Source organism: Somniosus microcephalus, unplaced genomic scaffold (genome assembly GCF_052327205.1).
Source record: "Somniosus microcephalus isolate GS21.2 unplaced genomic scaffold, FLI_Smic_1.0 unresolved_chr4, whole genome shotgun sequence".
Lineage (NCBI taxonomy): Eukaryota > Metazoa > Chordata > Chondrichthyes > Squaliformes > Somniosidae > Somniosus > Somniosus microcephalus.
The window spans coordinates 125,048-147,051 of record NW_028225182.1 but is presented as its reverse complement, the minus strand read 5'-3'; the positions used below and the strand labels follow the sequence as shown (position 1 = coordinate 147,051).

The following is a 22,004-nucleotide window of genomic DNA, read 5'->3' as shown; positions in this document are numbered from 1 at the left end:
GGGAATGCAGATGCTCAAAGGGACCTGGGTGTCCTTGTACATGAGTCACTGAAAGTGAATATGCAGGTGCAGCAAGCCATTAGGAAGGCAAATGGTATGCTGGCCTTCATTACAAGAGGATTTGAGTACAGGAGTAAAGAAGTCTTACTCCAATTATATAGGGCCTGGCGTACTGTGTACAATTTTGGTCTCCTTACCTAAGGAAGGATATACTGGCCATGGTTCACGAGATTGATTCCTGGGATGGCGGGACTGTCGTATAAGAGATTGAGTAAACTGGGCCTGTATTCTCTTGAATTCAGAAGAATGAGAGGGGATCTCATTGAAGCAGACAAAATTATTACAGGGCTTGATAGGGTGGATGCTGGGAGAATGTTTCCCTTGGCTGGGGAGTCTAGAACCAGGGGCCACAGCCTCAGGATAAAGGGTAGGCCATTCAGGGCTGAGATCAGAAGAAATTTCTTCACACAGAGGGTGGTGAATCTTTGGAATTCTCTACCCCAGAGGGCTGTGGAGGCTCAGTCATTGGGTTTATTCAAAACAGAAGTTGATAGATTTCTGACTAGTGAGGGCATCAAGGGATATGGCGATAGGGCCGGTGAATGGAGTTGAGGCAGAAGATCAGCCATGATCTCATTGAATGGCGGAGCAGGCTCGAGGGGCCGAATGGCCGACTCCTGCTCCTATTTCTTATAGAAACATAGAAGATAGGAGCAGGAGTCGGCCATTCGGCCCCTCGAGCCTGTTCCGCCATTTAATGAGATCATGGCTGATCATCCAAACTCAGTACCCTGTTCCTGCCTTCTCCCCATATCCCTTGATCCCTTCAGCCTTAAGAAATATATCTCACTCCTTCTTGAATATATTTAATGAATTGGCCTCAACTGCCTTCTGTGGTAGAGAATTCCACAGGTTCACCACTCTCTGGGTGAAGAAATTTCTCCTCATCTCTGTCCTAAATGGCTTACCCCTTATCCTTAGACTGTGACCCCTGGTTCTGGACTCCCCGACCATCGGGAACATCCTTCCTGCATCTAGTCTGTCCAGTCCTGTTAGAATTTTATAAGTTTCAATGAGATCCCCTCTCATTCTTCTAAACTCCAGTGTGTATAAGCCCAATCGACTCAATCTCTCTTCATACGTCATTCCTGCCATCCCAGGTATCAGCCTGGTGAATCTTCACTGCACTCCCTCCATGGCAAGAACACCCTTCCTCAGATAAGGCGACCAAAACTGCACACAATACTCAAGATGTGGTCTCACCAAGGCCCTGTACAACTGCAGCAAGACATCCTTGTTCCTGTACTCGAATCCTCTCGCTATGAAGGCCAGCATACCAACATTATGTTCTTTTGTCTCCTCATCCCGCTCCTCTCAGTCTCCTCATTTCACTCTGAGAGGGGGGGGAGTTAGCTGCCCTTTACCTGTAGTCTCTGGCTGTGTCTGCCGGTGGTTCTTTCCAACAGGCCATGGCCTCTGGGTCCAGGAGGCAATTGTCTGCATGCACCGGGTGACTGAGGTCATCGCGATTCTCCTGGTGATCTGAGGGACAGCAGAGTGCATCATATCAGGGCGTGGAAAGAAGGATCGGGGTTAACCTAATACAGAGAGTACAGGGTACACTGGAGGGTTAGAGAGAGGCCGCGAGTCGGTGCCTCATGTACTTCTAAAGCTGATGTTGTGTCTGTGCAAAGGGGTGGAATTCATGCTGCAGTTATATCAAGCTCTGGGTAGACCCCATTTGGAGTAACTGTGTTCAGTCCTGGGCACAGCCCTGGAGGAGGTGCAGAGCAGATTCACTGGATCGATACCGTGGCTAAAAGGGTTAAATTATGCGGACAGGTTACACAGACTGGGCTTGCCTTGCCTTAAGTATAGAAGTTTGAAGGTGATCTAACTAAGGTGTTTAAAATGATTAAAGGAGTTGATAGGGTAGCTAAAGAGAAACTATTTCCTCTGATGGGGCGAGTCCAGAACAAGGCGGGTAGTACCTTACAATTAGAGCCAGGCAGTTCAGGGGTGATGTCAGGAAGCCCCGAGACCGGAGAGGCAGCGGACCTGCGAGGGATCACCAGAGGCGGCGGAGGTACTTAAACAGCAGCCCGAGGCAGCGAGGCCCAGAGCCCCGAGACCGGAGAGGCAGCGGACCTGCGAGGGATCACCAGAAGCGGCGGAGGTACTTAAACAGCAGCCCGAGGCAGCGAGGCCCAGAGCCCCGAGACCGAAGAGGCAGCGGACCTGCGAGGGATCACCAGAGGCGGCGGAGGTACTTAAACAGCAGCCCGAGGCAGCGAGCCCCAGAGCCCCGAGACCGGAGAGGCAGCGGACCTGCGAGGGATCACCAGAGGCGGCGGAGGTACTTAAACAGCAGCCCGAGGCAGCGAGGCCCAGAGCCCCGAGACCGAAGAGGCAGCGGACCTGCGAGGGATCACCAGAGGTGGCGGAGGTACTTAAACAGCAGCCCGAGGCAGTGAGGCCCAGAGCCCCGAGACCGGAGAGGCAGCGGACCTGCGAGGGATCACCAGAGGCGGCGGAGGTACTTAAACAGCAGCCCGAGGCAGTGAGGCCCAGAGCCCCGAGACCGGAGAGGCAGCGGACCTGCGAGGGATCACCAGAGGCGGCGGAGGTACTTAAACAGCAGCCCGAGGCAGCGAGCCCCAGAGCCCCGAGACCGGAGAGGCAGCGGACCTGCGAGGGATCACCAGAAGCGGCGGAGGTACTTAAACAGCTGCGCGAGGCAGCGAGCCCCAGAGCCCCGAGACCGGAGAGGCAGCGGACCTGCGCGGGATCACCAGAAGCGGCGGAGGTACTTAAACAGCAGCCCGAGGCAGCGAGGCCCAGAGCCCCGAGACCGAAGAGGCAGCGGACCTGCGAGGGATCACCAGAGGCGGCGGAGGTACTTAAACAGCAGCCCGAGGCAGTGAGGCCCAGAGCCCCGAGACCGGAGAGGCAGCGGACCTGCGAGGGATCACCAGAAGCGGCGGAGGTACTTAAACAGCAGCCCGAGGCAGCGAGCCCCAGAGCCCCGAGACCGGAGAGGCAGCGGACCTGCGAGGGATCACCAGAAGCGGCGGAGGTACTTAAACAGCAGCCCGAGGCAGCGAGGCCCAGAGCCCCGAGACCGAAGAGGCAGCGGACCTGCGAGGGATCACCAGAGGCGGCGGAGGTACTTAAACAGCAGCCCGAGGCAGCGAGCCCCAGAGCCCCGAGACGGGAGAGGCAGCGGACCTGCGAGGGATCACCAGAAGCGGCGGAGGTACTTAAACAGCAGCCCGAGGCAGCGAGGCCCAGAGCCCCGAGACGGGAGAGGCAGCGGACCTGCGAGGGATCACCAGAGGCGGCGGAGGTACTTAAACAGCAGCCCGAGGCAGCGAGGCCCAGAGCCCCGAGACCGGAGAGGCAGCGGACCTGCGAGGGATCACCAGAGGCGGCGGAGGTACTTAAACAGCAGCCCGAGGCAGCGAGCCCCAGAGCCCCGAGACGGGAGAGGCAGCGGACCTGCGAGGGATCACCAGAGGCGGCGGAGGTACTTAAACAGCAGCCCGAGGCAGCGAGCCCCAGAGCCCCGAGACGGGAAAGGCAGCGGACCTGCGAGGGATCACCAGAAGCGGCGGAGGTACTTAAACAGCAGCCCGAGGCAGCGAGCCCCAGAGCCCCGAGACGGGAGAGGCAGCGGACCTGCGAGGGATCACCAGAGGCCCGACCAATCCAGGTTCCAGGAGAGAGGTAAAAAGTAATCCAAGTGTGATGTCAGCAGGAAGCAGGTAAGTGATTGGTTGGTGAGTATTTCTCTCTTTCTTAAACTTTAACTCTGTTTTATAGTTTCTAAGGTCTCTGTGGTGTAGTGGGGACTGTTGGTAAACTATTTAACTGTAGTGTAATTAGTGGGATTGATTGATTTAATTTAAACTCAATTAATTAAAGGGTAAGTCATGGCAGGACAGCCGGGCCCTGTGATCTGCTCCTCCTGCGAGAAGTGGGAACTCAGGGACACTTCCTGTGTCCCTGACAACTACACGTGCAGGAAGTGTATCCAGCTGCAGCTACTGACAGACCACATTGCGGCGCTGGAGCTGCGATTGGATGCATACTGGAGCGTTCACGATGCTCGGAACATCGTGAATAGCACGTTTACGGAGTTGGACACACCACAGGTAGAGGTTGGACAGGAAGAAAGGGAATGGGTGACCAACAGGCAGAGTACTAGGCGCAGGCAGGTAGTGCAGGGGCCTCCTGTGGCCATCCCCCTCTCCAACAGATATACCACTTTGAGTACTGTTGGGGGGGATGGCTTATCAGAGGAAGGCAGCAGCAGCCAACTTCCTGGCACCAGAGGTGGCTCTGCTGCACAGAATGGGAGGAAAAAGAGTGGTAGAGCTATAGTAATAGGGGATTCAATTGTAAGGGGAATAGATAGGCATTTCTGCGGCCGCAAACGAGACTCCAGGATGGTGTGTTGCCTCCCTGGTGCAAGGGTCAAGGATGTCTCTGAGCGGCTGCAGAACATCTTGGAAGGGGAGGGTGAACAGCCAGTTGTCGTGGTGCATATAGGTACCAACGATATAGGTAAAAAGCGGGATGAGGTCCTAAAAGCAGAATATAGGGAGTTAGGAGATAAATTCAAAAACAGGACCTCAAAGGTAGTAATCTCAGGATTGCTACCAGTGCCACGTGCTAGTCAGAGTAGAAATAGGAGGATACTTCAGATGAATACGTGGCTAGAGGAATGGTGCCAGGGGGAGGGATTCAAGTTCCTGGGACATTGGAACCGGTTCTGGGGGAGGTGGGACCAGTTCAAACCGGACGGTCTGCACCTGGGCAGGGCTGGAACCGATGTCCTAGGGGGAGTGTTTGCTAGTGCTGTGGGGGTGGGTTTAAACTAAAATGGAAGGGGGTTGGGAACCTGAGCAGGGAGACAGAGGAAAGGGAAACAAGGATAAAAGCAAAAGATAGGAAGGAGAAAAACAAAAGTGGCAGTCAGAGAAATCAACGGTTTAAATCAAACATGGCCACAGTAAATAATAATTCTAATAGGTCTAAGAGCGTTAAAAAAACAAGCCTGAAGGCTTTGTGTCTTAATGCGAGGAGCATTTGTAATAAGTGGATGAATTGGCTGCGCAAATCGAGGTAAACGAATATGATTTGGTTGGGATTACGGAATCGTGGCTCAAGGATGGCCAAGACTGGGCCAAGACTCAACATCCAGGGGTATTCGATATTCAGGAAAGATAGGCAAAAAGGAAAGGGAGGAGGGGTAGCATTACTGGTTAAAGAAGGGATTAACACAATTGTAATGAAGGATATTAGCTCTGATGAGGTGGAATCTGTATGGGTAGAATTGAGAAATACTAAGGGGAAAAAAACATTAGTGGGAGTGGTATATAGACCTCCAAACAGCAAGGCGGAGGTTGGGGATGGCATTAAAAGGGAAATTAAAGAAGCGTGCAATAAGGGCACAGCAGTCATCATGGGTGACTTTAATCCACATATAGATTGGGCCAACCAAATTAGTAACAATACTGTGGAGGAGGAATTCCTGGAATGTTTACGGGATGGTTTCCTGGACCAATATGTCGAGGAACCAACCAGAGATCAGGCCATCTTAGACTGGGTATTATGTAACGAGAAAGGATTAATTAGCAATCTGGTTGTACAGGCCCCTTGGGTCGGAGCGATCATAATATGATCGAATTCTTCATTAAGATGGAGAATGAAGTAATTGACTCAGAAACTAGGGTCCTCAATTTAAATAAAGGAAACGATGATGGTCTGAGGAGCGAGTTGGGTAGGATTGATTGGGGAATGGCACTCAAAGGGTTGACGGTGGATAGGCAATGGCAAACATTCAAAGGCCAAATGGATGAACTACAGAAGTTGTTCATCCCAGTTTGGCATAAAAATAAAACAAAAACGGTGACTCAACCGTGGCTAACAAGGGAAATTAGGGATAGCATAAGATCCAAGGAGAGGACATATAAATTGGCCAGAAAAAGCAATAATCCTGAGGATTGGGAGCAGTTTAGGATTCAACAAAGGAGGACAAAGGGATTAATTAAGAAAGGGAAAATAGAATATGAGAGTAAGCTATCAGGGAATATAAAAACTGACTGTAAAAGCTTTTATAGACATGTAAAGAGAAAAAGATTGGTGAAGTCAAGCGTAGGTCCCTTGCAGTCAGAATCGGGGGAATTTATAATGGGGAGCAAAGAAATGGCAGACCAACTAAATACATATTTTGGTTCTGTCTTCACAAAGGAGGACACAAATAACCTCCCAGAAATACCGCGGAACATAGGGTCTGATGAAAGGGTGGAACTGAAAGAAATCAGTATTTGTAGGGAAATGGTGTTAGGAAAATTGATGGGACTGAAGGCCGATAAATCCCCAGGGCCTGATAATCTACATCCCAGGGTACTTAAGGAAGTGGCCCTAGAAATAGTAGGTGCATTACTGGTCATCTTCCAGAATTCGCTAGACTCTGGAACAGTACCCATGGATTGGAGGGTAGCTAATGTTACCCCACTATTCAAAAAAGGTGGCAGAGAAAAAGCGGGGAATTATAGACCGGTAAAGCCTGACATCGGTAGTGGGGAAAATGCTAGGGTCCATTATAAAAGATGTAATAGCAGAGCACTTGGAAAGCAGTGACAGGATCGGACAAAGTCAACATGGATTTACAAAATTACATGCTTGACTAATCTACTGGAATTTATTGAGGATGTAACTGGTAAAATAGATAAGGGAGAACCAGTGGATGTGGTGTATTTGGACTTTCAGAAGGCTTTCGATAAGGTCCCGCATAAGAGATTAGCGTGCAAAATTAAGGCACATGGGATTGGGGGCAAGGTATTGACTTGGATAGAGAACTGGTTGGCGGACAGAAAGCAAAGAGTTGGAATAAACGGGTCGTTTTCCGAGTGGCAGGCAGTGACTAGTGGGGTACTGCAAGGATCGGTCCTAGGACCCCAGCTGTTCACAATATATATTAATGATCTGGACAAGGGAATTGGATGTAATATCTCCAAATTTGCAGACGACACAAAGCTGGGGGGGAGGGTATGCTGTGAGGAGGATGTCGTGAAACTCTAGTACGATTTGGACAGGTTGGGTGATTGGGCAGAAACATGGCAAATGCACTATAATGTGGATAAATGTGAGGTTATCCACTTTGGTGGCAAAAACAGGAAGGCAGATTATTATTTGAATGGCAATAGATTGGGAGAAGGGGAAGTGCAAAGAGACCTAGGTGTTCTTGTGCACCAGTCGCTGAAGGTAAGCATGTAGGTGCAGCAGGCGGTTAAGAAGGCAAATGGTATGTTGGCCTTCGTAGCAAGAGGGTTCGAGTACAAGAACAAGGATGTCTTGCTGCAGTTGTACAGGGCCTTGGTGAGACCGCACCTTGAGTATTGTGTGCAGTTTTGGTCACCTTACCTGAGGAAGGACATTCTTGCCATGGGAGTGCAGCGAAGATTCACCAGGCTGATACCTGGGATGGCAGGAATGACATACGAGGAGAGATTGTGTCAATTGGGCTTATACTCACTGGAGTTTAGAAGATTGAGAGGGGATCTCATCAAAACCTATAAAATTCTGGCAGGTCTGGACAGTCTAGATGCAGGAAGGATGTTTCTGATGGCCGGGGAGTCCAGAACCAGGGGTCATAGTCTAAGGATAAGGGGTAAGCCATTTAGGACTGAAATGAGGAGGAATTTCTTCACCCAGAGTGGTGAACCTGTGGAATTCTCTGCCACAGAGGGCGGTGGAGGCCAGTTCATTAAATATATTCATGAAAGAGTTGGATATATTTCTTGAGGCTAAAGGGATCAAGGGATATGGGGAGAAGGCAGGGACAGGGTACTGAATTTGGATGATCAGCCATGATCTCATTGAATGGCGGAGCAGGCTCGAAGGGCCGAATGGCCGACTCCTGCTCCTATCTTCTATGTTTCTATGTATGAGAAGAGATTGAGTAAACCAGGCCTGTATTCTCTTGAGGGAGGGGCCATCCGACAGTGCGGTGCTCCCTCAGTGCTGCCCCTCCGACAGTGCAGCGGAGGCTCCCTCAGTACTGTCCCTCCAAAAGTGCAGCGCTCCTTCAGTACTGCCCCTCTGACACTGCAGCACTCCCTCAGTACTGCCCCTCTGACACTCCCTCAGTACTGCCCCTCCGACAGTGCAGCGGAGGCTCCCTCAGTACTGCCCCTCTGACAGAGCAGTGCTCCCTCAGTACTGCCCCTCTGACAGTGCAGCGCTCCCTCAGTACTGGCACCAGGAATGTCGACTCGGATCATGGCTTCAAGTCTGTGGAGTGGGACTTGAACCCACGAGCTGTAGATTCAGAGAAGCTTCCACTGACCCAAGGCTGACACACAAGAGCAAAGAGGTGGGGCCTACTGTAATAAACTGCAGGACAGGACAGAACTGGTTCGGTACTGTTTATCAGACAACGGTTCAGCACGTGGGGTTAGGGTCACAACATCATTAAGAGCAAAGGTAAGTGTGTTATCGTAAAGGTACAAATACCTGGGCCCTTGCTGTTCCAGCTGGGGCTCAGCACCACACCAGGCTAACCCGGAACAGGCCGGGGACGGAGCCTGGGCCTTTCCTGCTCCTTGTAGATCACTGACTCACCTGTAAGCGCGGTGCGACACACCAGGTGGGAGAAGGAGAAGTAAAGCGGAGCTTTCGATCGGAAGTAGTTCTCTACGATGGTTCTAGTTAGCTCACTCGCTTCGTAATACAGACGCGCTCCATCCCGATCGACAACGCCATCACGGGCTAGCTGCACAACACAGAAAAAGGTCAGAATACGCTGACACTTCCCCATATCCCGCTCGATTCAGTACAGGGTCTTCCTGCCATACTCGCCTTTAGCGCCTTCAGTATTGTGAGCCCCTCGAAGCGTTCGTTTGGGGTGTGCGGTGACCGACCTGCTTGGGAACCGTCTCTCGCGTCTGCTGCAGCCTATAGGGTGAGAGGTGAATGTTACTGCCTCGAGGAGACCATCGCCGCTCTCCTCCTTCTCCATCCTTCGGTCTCCATTCTCCCTGGCTTCTGTACCTGCTGGCTATCCATGTCTGGGGAAGGGTTGATGTGCGGGTTGGGAGCTAGGGCCGCAGTGCGGGACGGGCCAAGGATCACGGTGCAGGACAGGGCCATGAAAAGGGGCGAGGGTCACGGTGAAGGACATGGCCAAGGGTCACAGAGCAGGACAGGGCCATGAAAAGGGTCGAGGGTCACGGTGAAGGACATGGCCAAGGGTCACGGAGCAGGACAGGGCCATGAAAAGAGTCGAGGGTCACGGTGCAGAACAGGGCCATGAGAAGGGTCGAGGGTCATGGTGAAGGACAGGGCCATGAGAAGGGTTGAGGGTCACGGTGAAGGACTTGGCCAAGGGTCACGGTGGAGGACAGGGCCAAGGGTCACGATGGAAGACAACGTCATGGGAAGTGTCGAGGGTCATGGTGAAGGTCAGTGAAAGGTCGAGGGTCATGGTGTAGGACGGGTTTGAGTGTCACGGTGTAGGACAGGGATCAGGGAAATTGTCGAGGGTCACGGTGTAGGTCAGGGGTTGAGGGTCACGGTGAGGGACAGGGCCAAAGGTCACGGTGCAGGACAATGCCATGGGAAGTGTCGAGGGACACGGTGTAGGTCAGTGAAAGGTCGAGGGTCATGGTGTAGGACAGGGGTTGAGGGTCATGGTGAAGGACTTGGCCAAGGGTCACGGTGGAGGACAGGACCAAGGGTCACAATGGAAGACAACGTCATGAGAAGAGTCGAGGATCACGGCGTAGGACAGGGGTCGGGGCAGAGCCGAGGGTCACAGTGTAGGACAGGGACCAGGGGAGGGTTCGAGGGTCACTGTGAATGACAGGGACCGGGGAGGGGTCGGGGGTCACTGTTATGGATAGGGATCAGGGGGGAGGGGGGTCAATGGTCATCGTAGGAACCAGGGTAAGGGTGGATATCAGCAATCTCAGCACAGGCTGTGGACGGAGAATGGGCCTTTCCCGGTGTGTGTGTGTGTGAGCGCGCGCGCGCTCGGGCCCCGCACAGTGCATTCGAGCTCCCCTTGTGCTGCCCTCCGATCGGCCTCATGCTCACCCCGTGCCCCATTACTCACGTTGGCAAGGCTACGAATAGCCGCACACTCCTGGTGAGTCAGGACGCCATCCAGGACCACTCGCTGAGACCCATTCAACTGGTTCGAGGTCATCGCCACCTTCAGATTGGCAAAGAGCGGGGAGGAGGCTGCAGGGGAATCCGAGGAGAGGAAGGTTACATAGGAACATAGGTTGCTAAATTTGCTGATGACACAAAGATAGGTAGGAAAGTAAATAGTGAAGAGGACATAAGGAGGCTACAAAGGGATATAGATGGGTTAAGTGAGTGGGCAAAGATCTGGCAAACGGAGTATAATGTGGGAAAATGTGAAGTTGTCCATTTTGGCAGGAAGAATAAAGAAGCATATTATCTAAATGGTGAGAGATTGCAGAGCTCTGAGATGCAGAGAGATCTGGGTGTCCTAGTGCATGAATCACAAAAAGTTAGTATGCAGGTACAGCAAGTAATTAGGACAGCTAATAGAATGTTGTTGTTTATTGCGAGGGGAATTGAATACAAAAGTAGGGAGGTTATGCTTCAGTTATACGGGGCATTGGTGAGACCACATCTGGAGTACTGTGTACAGTATTGGTCTCCTTATTTACGGAAGGATGTAAATGTGTTGGAAGCAGTTCAGAGAAGGTTTACTAGACTGATACCTGGAATGGGCGGGTCGTCTTATGAGGAAAGGTTGGACAGGCTAGGCTTGTATCTTCTGGAGTTTAGAAGAGTAAGAGGTGACTTGATTGAAACATATAAGATCCTGAGGGTCTGGACAGGGTGGATGTGGAGAGGATGTTTCCTCTTGTGGGAGAATCTAGAACTAGGGGTCACTGTTTAAAAATAAGGGGTCGCCCATTTAAGACAGAGATGAGGAGAGATTTTCTCACAGAGGGTCGTGAGTCTTTGGAACTCTCCTCCTCAGAGGGCGGTGGAAGCAGAGTCTTTGAATATTTTTAAGGCAGAGGTAGATAGATTCTTGGTAAGCAAGGGGGTGAAAGGTTATCGGGGGTAGGTGGGAATGTGGAGTAATCGGATCAGCCATGATCTTATTGAAGGGCCGAGTGGCCAACTCCTGCTCCTAATTCGTATGTTCGTATGTAACAGGAGGAGGCCATTCAGCCCCTCGAGCCTGTTACATAGGAACAGGAGGAGGCCATTCAGCCCCTCGAGCCTATTACATAGGAACAGGAGGAGGCCATTCAGCCCCTCGAGCCTATTACATAGGAACAGGAGGAGGCCATTCAGCCCCTCGAGCCTGTTACATAGGAACAGGAGGAGGCCATTCAGCCCCTCGAGCCTGTTACATAGGAACAGGAGGAGGCCATTCAGCCCCTCGAGCCTATTACAGAGGAACAGGAGGAGGCCATTCAGCCCCTCGAGCCTGTTACATAGGAACAGGAGGAGGCCATTCAGCCCCTCGAGCCTGTTACATAGGAACAGGAGGAGGCCCATTCAGCCCCTCGAGCCTATTACATAGGAACAGGAGGAGGCCATTTCAGCCCCTCGAGCCTGTTACATAGGAACAGGAGGAGGCCATTCAGCCCCTCGAGCCTGTTACATAGGAACAGGAGGAGGCCATTCAGCCCCTCGAGCCTGTTACACAGGAACAGGAGGAGGTCCATTCAGCCCCTCGAGCCTATTACAGAGGAACAGGAGGAGGCCATTCAGCCCCTCGAGCCTATTACAGAGGAACAGGAGGAGGTCCATTCAGCCCCTCGAGCCTGTTACATAGGAACAGGAGGAGGCCATTCAGCCCCTCGAGCCTGTTACATAGGAACAGGAGGAGGCCATTCAGCCCCTCGAGCCTGTTACATAGGAACAGGAGGAGGCCATTCAGCCCCTCGAGCCTGTTACATAGGAACAGGAGGAGGCCATTCAGCCCCTCGAGCCTATTACAGAGGAACAGGAGGAGGCCATTCAGCCCCTCGAGCCTGTTACATAGGAACAGGAGGAGGCCATTCAGCCCCTCGAGCCTATTACAGAGGAACAGGAGGAGGTCCATTCAGCCCCTCGAGCCTGTTACATAGGAACAGGAGGAGGCCATTCATCCCCTCGAGCCTGTTACATAGGAACAGGAGGAGGCCATTCAGCCCCTCGAGCCTATTACATAGGAACAGGAGGAGGCCATTCAGCCCCTCGAGCCTGTTACATAGGAACAGGAGGAGGCCATTCAGCCCCTCGAGCCTATTACAGAGGAACAGGAGGAGGTCCATTCAGCCCCTCGAGCCTGTTACATAGGAACAGGAGGAGGCCATTCAGCCCCTCGAGCCTGTTACATAGGAACAGGAGGAGGCCATTCAGCCCCTCGAGCCTATTACAGAGGAACAGGAGGAGGTCCATTCAGCCCCTCGAGCCTGTTACATAGGAACAGGAGGAGGCCATTCAGCCCCTCGAGCCTGTTACATAGGAACAGGAGGAGGCCATTCAGCCCCTCGAGCCTATTACAGAGGAACAGGAGGAGGTCCATTCAGCCCCTCGAGCCTGTTACATAGGAACAGGAGGAGGCCATTCATCCCCTCGAGCCTGTTACATAGGAACAGGAGGAGGCCATTCAGCCCCTCGAGCCTATTACATAGGAACAGGAGGAGGCCATTCAGCCCCTCGAGCCTGTTACATAGGAACAGGAGGAGGCCATTCAGCCCCTCGAGCCTATTACAGAGGAACAGGAGGAGGTCCATTCAGCCCCTCGAGCCTGTTACATAGGAACAGGAGGAGGCCATTCAGCCCCTCGAGCCTGTTACATAGGAACAGGAGGAGGCCATTCAGCCCCTCGAGCCTATTACAGAGGAACAGGAGGAGGTCCATTCAGCCCCTCGAGCCTGTTACATAGGAACAGGAGGAGGCCATTCAGCCCCTCGAGCCTGTTACATAGGAACAGGAGGAGGCCATTCAGCCCCTCGAGCCTATTACAGAGGAACAGGAGGAGGTCCATTCAGCCCCTCGAGCCTGTTACATAGGAACAGGAGGAGGCCATTCAGCCCCTCGAGCCTGTTACATAGGAACAGGAGGAGGCCATTCAGCCCCTCGAGCCTATTACAGAGGAACAGGAGGAGGTCCATTCAGCCCCTCGAGCCTGTTACATAGGAACAGGAGGAGGCCATTCAGCCCCTCGAGCCTATTACAGAGGAACAGGAGGAGGTCCATTCAGCCCCTCGAGCCTGTTACATAGGAACAGGAGGAGGCCATTCAGCCCCTCGAGCCTGTTACATAGGAACAGGAGGAGGCCATTCAGCCCCTCGAGCCTATTACAGAGGAACAGGAGGAGGTCCATTCAGCCCCTCGAGCCTGTTACATAGGAACAGGAGGAGGCCATTCAGCCCCTCGAGCCTGTTACATAGGAACAGGAGGAGGCCATTCAGCCCCTCGAGCCTATTACAGAGGAACAGGAGGAGGTCCATTCAGCCCCTCGAGCCTGTTACATAGGAACAGGAGGAGGCCATTCAGCCCCTCGAGCCTGTTACATAGGAACAGGAGGAGGCCATTCAGCCCCTCGAGCCTATTACAGAGGAACAGGAGGAGGTCCATTCAGCCCCTCGAGCCTGTTACATAGGAACAGGAGGAGGCCATTCAGCCCCTCAAGCCTGTTACATAGGAACAGGAGGAGGCCATTCAGCCCCTCGAGCCTATTACAGAGGAACAGGAGGAGGTCCATTCAGCCCCTCGAGCCTGTTACACAGGAACAGGAGGAGGCCATTCAGCCCCTCGAGCCTGTTACATAGGAACAGGAGGAGGCCATTCAGCCCCTCGAGCCTGTTGCATAGGAACAGGAGGAGGCCATTCAGCCCCTCGAGCCTATTACAGAGGAACAGGAGGAGGCCATTCAGCCCCTCGAGCCTATTACATAGGAACAGGAGGAGGCCATTCAGCCCCTCGAGCCTGTTACACAGGAACAGGAGGAGGTCCATTCAGCCCCTCGAGCCTGTTACATAGGAACAGGAGGAGGCCATTCAGCCCCTCGAGCCTGTTACACAGGAACAGGAGGAGGCCATTACACAGGAACAGGATGAGGTCCATTCAGCCCCTCGAGCCTATTACACAGGAACAGGAGGAGGCCCATTCAGCCCCTCGAGCCTGTTACACAGGAACAGGAGGAGGGCCATTCAGCCCCTCGAGCCTGTTCTGCTATTCAATGAGGTCATGGCTCCATCCAACCGCCTTGGCTTCCCATCCCTCAATACCCTCGGTGAGCAAAAATCTATCGATCTCAGATTTAAAATGAAGAATTGAGCTGGCATTTCTTGCTTTCTGTGGGAGAGAGTTCCACACTTCAACCACCCCTTGCGTGAAGAAGTGTTTCCTAACCTCTCTCCTGAATGGCCTGGCTCTGATTTTAAGGTTATGTTGCGCTGTCCTCGACTCCTTCACCAGCGGAAAATGTTTCCCTCTATCTGTCCCATCTATTCCTTTATAAATCCTAAAAACCACAATCAAATCACCGCTTAACCTTCTATAGTCCTGTAATCTCTCCTGATAATTCAACCCTTGTGTTGTGTATGTACCTTTAAGGGGAGAACTACTTTTTACAGCTCCTGTATACTGTAGTACCAGCAGTGACCACACTGTATATAAACCCTGAGTAGGGATCTTACTGTTAGTTTTTAGAGCAACCCTCATCCAGTAAACACCTGTTGATTGTTCCTCTGCAGTCTCTGTCTATTTACTAACGGACACCATACCTCAAGATTCACGGATTTAACAGTGGCGACGACGAGTGGATTCAAACCTACCTGCAACTCTGTAGAAGGCGGCCGATTCCAGGAATACGGGCATCGGCCATCCGGAGAAGACTTCAGCATCGCAGAGGAGGCTGTGGAAAGCTGGGCTTGGGAAAAAGGCCGAGCAGCGTCGATGGGGTAAGAGAGAGGGTGAAGCGCACAGAGCGCAGCCGGTGTTCAGGCCCGAACGGCGTCGGCGAGAGAGGCGTACGGGAGGGGCGAGCAGAGCGCGCAGCCGGTGTTCAGAGGCTGAGCCCCAGCGGAGAAGAAGGGAGAGCGCACAGGAGAAGTGCGCAGAGCGCGCAGCCGGTGTTCAGAGGCTGAGCCGCAGCGGAGAAGAAGGGAAAGCGCGGGAGACGCCATTTTGAGCCAGCGGAGAAGAAGGGAGAGCACGGGAGACGCCATTTTTTTTGCCAGTCTAACCACACCCAGGGATGCCGAAGAGTGGCAGTGTCACAGCGTTCGACAATGAAGTCGAAGATTGGGCGACATATGTAGAACGCATAGAAGTGTACTGCAAGGCGAATGAAGTGCCTGATGCCAGGAAAGCACTGGTATTGTTGAATTCCATGGATGCAAAAACGTATGGTTTACTGCGAAACCTAGTAACCCCAGAGAAGCCAGTGGAAAAGGATTTTGAAAGCATAGTGGCAATCACAGAATCACAGAAACCCCACAGTGCAGATAAAGGCCATTTTGGCCCATCGAGCCTGCACCGACACATATCCCACCCGATCCCCGTAACCCCTACACCAACACATATCCCACTCTATCCCCGTAACCCCACGTATTTAATCCCCCTACAGGACCACTTAAACCCCACACCGCTGCTGATAGCAGAAAGATTTAAGTTTCACAAAAGGAACCAGCATAAAGACGAAAGTAATGCTGAGTATTTAACGGAACTGCGCAAGCTATCAAAACACTGCCAGTTTGGAACGGGGCTAGCAGATACTTTAAGGGACAAGTTTGTGTGTGGGCTTCAAAGTGAAGGAACCCAGAAACGGCTTCTATCAGAAAAGGATCTTACGCTGGACAAGGCTTTCAGCATGGCAGTATCACACGAAGCAGCCGCATGGGGCGCTGCAGAGATACAACGGAGACCGCAAGAATATGGCACAAATGAAATGTCATACGGAGCAGTAAAGTGCTATCACTGCGGCAGAACCACACATGACCATAAGGATTGTTGGTTCAAGGACCAAGTGTGCAGACAGTGTGGAAAAGTAGGACACATAGCAGGAGTCTGCAGGTCGGGAAAGAAAACCAGCAGCAAGAAATCTCCACAGGAGAAGTACAAAAAGGTACATAAGGTGACGGAGAGTAGTTCAGACGAACAGAAAAGTGATACAGACTCCGGAAGCAAGGAGCTGGGTTGTCTGAAACTACATAATGTAACCAAAATGGAGGATCACCAAACTATCTGGGTCACGCTCAAGATAGACGGAGTCCAAGTGAAAATGGAATTGGACACAGGATCAGCCCTAACAGTCATAAACCGAAGGGACTACAAGCAGCTATTCTCACATATACCCTTGAGAGATACAGAGATTGTCTTGAAGACGTACACGGGGAAAAAAGTCTACCCCAAAGGAAAAATAAGGGTGAACGTGATATACAACGGCAAGGAAACACCAAAAATGGACATATATGTATTGCCAGATGGAGGACCACCACTACTAGGACGTGAATGGATCCGGAAGATACCATTAGATTGGCATTCCATACAAGCACTGACGGTAGATGCCAAAAAGGATGACGACGTCACACCTGGACGACTGTCAAAAATGCTAACTGACGCACAAGAAGTGTTCCAGGAGGGACTCGGAACACTAAAAGGTATAACAGCGACAATCAAAATAGAGGAAAATGCAAGCCCAAAGTTTTTAAGGCCAGACCGGTACCTTATGCGATCCGCCCAGCCGTCGAAGCAGAGCTGGAAGGTTTGGAACATTCTGGAGTACTGTCCAAAGTGGACTGGAGCGAGTGGGCTACACCCATCGTTCCTGTAATGAAGAGGTCGTTCCTCGGGCTGGTGAACTACTACCATAAGTTCTTGCCGAATTTGTCTACAGTACTGAACACCCTACTGCAAACAGGGGTACCATGGAAGTGGAATGACGAATGTAAACGAGCTTTCCAGAAGTGCAAAGAATTGATCACATCAAAAGAGTTGTTGGCTCATTTCAATCCAGCACTACCAATTCGGTTGGCATGTGATGCATCACCCTATGGTATTGGAGCGGTGCTGTCGCACAAATTCCCGGATGGCTCAGAGAGGCCAGTAGCCTTTGCGTCTCAGTCACTAACCTCAGCCGAGCGTAACTACGCCCAGATTGACAAGGAGGCCCTCAGCCTAGTATGGGGAGTGAAAAAGTTCAACCACTATCTACACGGGCAGAAGTTCACCTTGCTGACTGACCACCAACCACTTGTTTCCATCTTTAATCCAAAGAAGGGCGTTCCGGTGATGACTGCGCAACGGCTACAAAGGTGGTCCCTTTTTCTAGGGGCGAACCAATATGAAATAGAGTATAAAGACACGAAACAGCATGGAAACGCTGATGGGCTATCACGCCTGCCACTGCCTACTGCAGAGGAAGCACCAGCAGTGGACCCTGTCGAAATATTTTATTCAACTATAATTGAACGCTTGCCAGTAACTAACGCGGATATAGAGAAGGAGACCCGAAATGACCCGACACTGTCTCGGGTATATGATTTGACGGTGAAGGGATGGCCAACACATGGCGACTCACTGTTGCCAGCATTCTCATCCAGAAGAGAACAGCTGTCAGTATGCCAGGGGACCTTGATGTGTGGATCTCGAGTGGTAATTCCACCCAAGTTAAGGGAGAGAGTGCTCAATGAGCTTCACGAAGGTCATCTGGGAGGGGTGAAAATGAAAAGCCTTGCTAGGGCTTATGTGTGGAGGCCGGGGATCGAGCAACAAATCAAGGACCTGACAAAGAGCTACTCAGGATGCCAGAAGGTCCAAAATGCACCACCACATGCCCCTCTACACCCATGGTAGTGGCCCTCCTCTCCATGGCAACCAGGAACGATATGCACACGGCAGGGGCCACTAATGTACACAGTGGATGTTTGGGGAGAGCATTGTGAGACGCCATGTCGACCAGATCCTAGAGTCACAGGAACGAGTCAACCCCATGTCTCGCGTACCTGGTGATGAACCAACCGATGACAGGGAGCCCGAATCGCCTCCGCACCAAGAGCAAGACACTCAGGAAAGGTGCTATCCAGAAAGGATCAGGAAGCCGCCCCAAAGACCGAATTTATAAATGGACTATTTTCAGTTAATGTTGCATGTTAAAAGTGTTAATTGTTAAATGAATGTTATGGTACTGTTAATCTAAAAGGGGAGAATTGTTGTGCATGTACCTTTAAGGGGAGAACTACTTTTTACAGCTCCTGTATCCTGTAGTACCGGCAGTGACCACACCTGTATATAAACCCTGAGTAGGGATCTGTACTGTTAGTTTTTAGAGCAACCCTCATCCAGTAAACACCTGTTGATTGTTCCTCTGCAGTCTCTGTCTATTTACTATACCTCAAGATTCACGGATTTAACACCTTGGAGTCTGGGTATCATTCTGGTGAATCGACGCTGCACTCCCTCCAAGGCCAGTACATCCTTCCTAAGGTGTGGTGCCCAGAACTGCTCCCAGTGCTCCTGGTGTGGTGAAACCTGGGCTTTGTATAGCTGTTACTGAGAGCCCAGGTGTGAGGGAGGGAGGGAGGGATCTTCTGTCAGGGGCAGAGATTGGACCTCAGAACCACTGGCTGGAACGTGGAGTTACACGGGGCCTTCAGTCCGTCTGATTCCGTCCGGCTCCCCCAAAGTCCCAACCTGACCGTCTCCCCAGCTGGTTCTGAAAGGGGGGTCGGGTGTCCAGGCCTCAGGCCCCCACTCTGGGACTCTCCCGCATCCCGCCTGTCGCGGCCTCTCTGTAAAGGAATACAACCTGCAAGCAGCCCTTCACCCTCTGACCCAGTCCTGCCCTCCAGCCCCTGGCCTGCCCTTCGCCCTCGGACCCAGTCCTGCCCTCCAGCCCCTGGCCTGCCCTTCGCCCTCGGACCCAGTCCTGCCCTCCAGCCCCTGGCCTGCCCTTCGCCCTCGGACCCAGTCTTGCCCTCCAGCAACTGGCCTGCCCTTCACACTCTGACCCAGTCCTGCACATCACCCTCTGACCCTGGCCTGCCTTTCAATCACTGAGCCTGTCACGCCCTTCAGCCCCTGATGCTCTCCAGCCCTTCGCTTCTGGATAGAAACAGAGTAAAACTCCCTCTACACTGTCCCATCAAACACTCCCAGGGCCGGGACAGCACGGGATAGGTACGGAGTAAAGCTCCCTCTACACTGTCCCATCAAACACTCCCAGGGCCGGGAGAGCACGGGATAGATACGGAGTAAAGCTCCCTCTACACTGTCCCATCAAAAACTCCCAGGGCAGGTACAGCACAGGTTAGATATAGAGTAAAGCGCCTTCGCCACTGTCCCATCAAATACTTGCAGGGCAGGTACGGCACGGGATAGATACAGAAAAAAGCTCCCTCTACACTGCCCCAGCAAACACTCCCAGGGCAGACAGCACGGGTTAGATACAGAGTAAAGCTCCCTCTACACTGTCCCTTCAAACACTCACAGGGCAGATACAGCAGGGGTTAGATAAACAGTAAAGCTCCCTCTACACTGTCCCATTAAACACTCCCAGGGCAGGTAAAGCACGGGTTAGATATAGAGATAAGGTCCCTCTGCACTGCCCCATCAAACACTCCTAGGGCAGGTACAGCACGGGGTTAGATACAGATTAAAGCTCTCTCTACACTGTCCCATCAAACATTCTCGGGGCAGGTACAGCATCGGATTAGATACAGAGTAAAGCTCCCTCGACACTGTCCCATCAAACACTCCCAGGGCAGGTATATCACAGGTTCGATACAGAGTAAAGCTCCCTCGACACTGTCCCATCAAACACTCTCATGGCAGGTACAGCACGGGTTAGATACAGAGTAAAGCTCTCTCGACACTGTCCCATCAAACACTCCCAGGGCAGGTACAGCACGGGTTAGATACAGAGTAAAGCTCCCTCTACACTGTCCCATCAAACACTCCCAGGGCAGGTACAGCACGGGTTAGATACAGAGTAAAGCTCCCTCTACACTGTCCCATCAAACACTTCCAGGGCAGGTACAGCACGGGTTAGATACAGAGTAAAGCTCCCTGTACACTGGCCCATCAAACACTCCCAGGGCAGGTACAGCACGGGTTAGATACAGAGTAAAGCTCCCTCTACACTGTCCCATCAAACACTCCTAGGGCAGGTACAGCACGGGTTAGATACAGAGTATAGCTCCCTCTACACTGTCCCATCAAACACTCCCAGGGCAGGTACAGCATGGGTTAGATACAGAGTAAAGCTCCCTCTACACTGTCCCATCAAACACTCCCAGGGCAGGTACAGCACGCGTTAGATACAGTGTAAAGCTCCCTCGAAACTGTTCCACCAAACACTCCCAGGGCAGGTACAGCACGGGTGAGATACAGAGTAAAGCTCCCTCTACACTGTCCCATCAAACACTCCCAGGGCAGGTACAGCACGGGTTAGATACAGAGTATAGCTCCCTCTACACTGTCCCATCAAACACTCCCAGGGCAGGTACAGCACGGGTTAGATACAGAGTAATGCTCCCTCTGTGGCGGAGCCACTAAGGGACTCCGATCAGTTATATATAATTCCCTTTAATAATATGTTAGCTACAGCCTGAGTCTGTATTTTTGTTTTCACTGTTTACATGTACAGAGCGCGATCACTTTAATAGCACGGGTAAATGCGATGACGTCACGCCGTTCATCGCGTGATCCCCCACCAGCGGGAAAAACGTGATGACGTCATGACGTCAGCCACGGGACCGCCCAAGCAGTCCTCGTGGAGCCTCCGAACTGACTAGACCTATATTCGATATTCTCCTGTAATTATCCGTTAAGCTCTGTTAGTTTTCATTAAACCTCGTTTATTTGATCGCCTGAGTGGACCTCAGTCTTTTGGATAGGAACTAGACATTCCTACATTGGTGACCCCGACTTTTGCGAACGATTTTCGCAGAAGTTACTGAACATGGAAACGAACGCCGTTGCTTTGAAGCTACCACAGTTCTGGGAGCAACAGCCAGCCGCGTGGTTCATCCAGGCTGAAGCCCAGTTCACAATCAGGAACATCGTTGCGGATCAGGCCCGTTACTATTACGTGGTCTCCACCCTCGACAGCGCCACAGCCTCGCGGATCGTCAGCCTGCTTGGTAATCCACCAGAAGGGGCAGCACGGTGGCATAGTGGTTAGCACTGTTGCCTCACAGCGCCAGGGACCCGGGTTCGAATCCGGCCTCGGGCGACTGTCTGTGTGGAGTTTGCACATTCTCCCCGTGTTTGCGTGGGTTTACTCCGGGTGCTCCGGTTTCCTCCCACAGTCCAAAGATGTGCAGGTTAGGTTGATTGGCTATGATAAATTGACCCTTAGTGTTAGGGGGATTAAATACGTGGGGTTACGGGGATAGGGTGGGATATGTGTTGGTGTAGGGGTTACGGGGATCGGGTGGGATATGTGTCGGTGCAGGCTCGATGGGCCGAAATGGCCTCTATCTGCACTGTGGGGTTTCTGTGATTCTGTGATTTCTGTGAAGATCACAAGTATGAAACGATAAAGGCGCGGTTGTTACAGGTCTTCGGGCTGATGAAGTCGGAGCGCGCCCGCCAGCTGCTCAATATGCCCGGCCTCGGGGACTCCAAGCCATCCGAGCTCATAAGCCAAATGCTCACACTCCTGGGCTCCGAACCGGAATGCTTCCTCTTCAGGGAGCTATTCCTCAGCAAGTTCAGGCTGCCCTAGCCCGGTCGGAAGTCACCGACTGCGCCGAGCTGGCTGCCGAAGCGGACAAGAGCTTCGCGGTGACACAGCAGTACTGCGCTGCCACGAGGCGCCCATCCCCACAGACGCTGCTCCAGCCCCTCAACCTGCGGGGTTGTGCTTCTACCACGCCTGTTTTGGCGTGAAAGCAAGATGCTGCCGCCCTCCCTGCAGCTTTTCGCTCAAGAAAAAAAAACAGCAGCCACCCTGTCGAAGGAGGACCGGTTATAACGAGCGCCCCGCGGCTGCGATGGCA

The 22,004-nt window shown here is 52.4% G+C and overlaps 1 protein-coding gene across 1 annotated transcript in view; it reads right to left on the bottom strand.

Annotated features, from left to right (window-relative positions):
• Positions 1-22,004, bottom strand: part of LOC147088305 (prolyl 3-hydroxylase 1-like) — a gene marked incomplete at its 5' end in the record, with an annotated part of 143,386 nt that overhangs the window by 8,984 nt on the left and 112,398 nt on the right. Inside the window, 4 exons of the mRNA XM_085977008.1 lie at positions 1,425-1,542; positions 8,632-8,782; positions 8,869-8,964; positions 10,124-10,251. Of these exons, the coding sequence (XP_085833134.1) occupies positions 1,425-1,542; positions 8,632-8,782; positions 8,869-8,964; positions 10,124-10,251 (493 nt within the window). The remainder of the gene's footprint in view (positions 1-1,424; positions 1,543-8,631; positions 8,783-8,868; positions 8,965-10,123; positions 10,252-22,004) is intronic.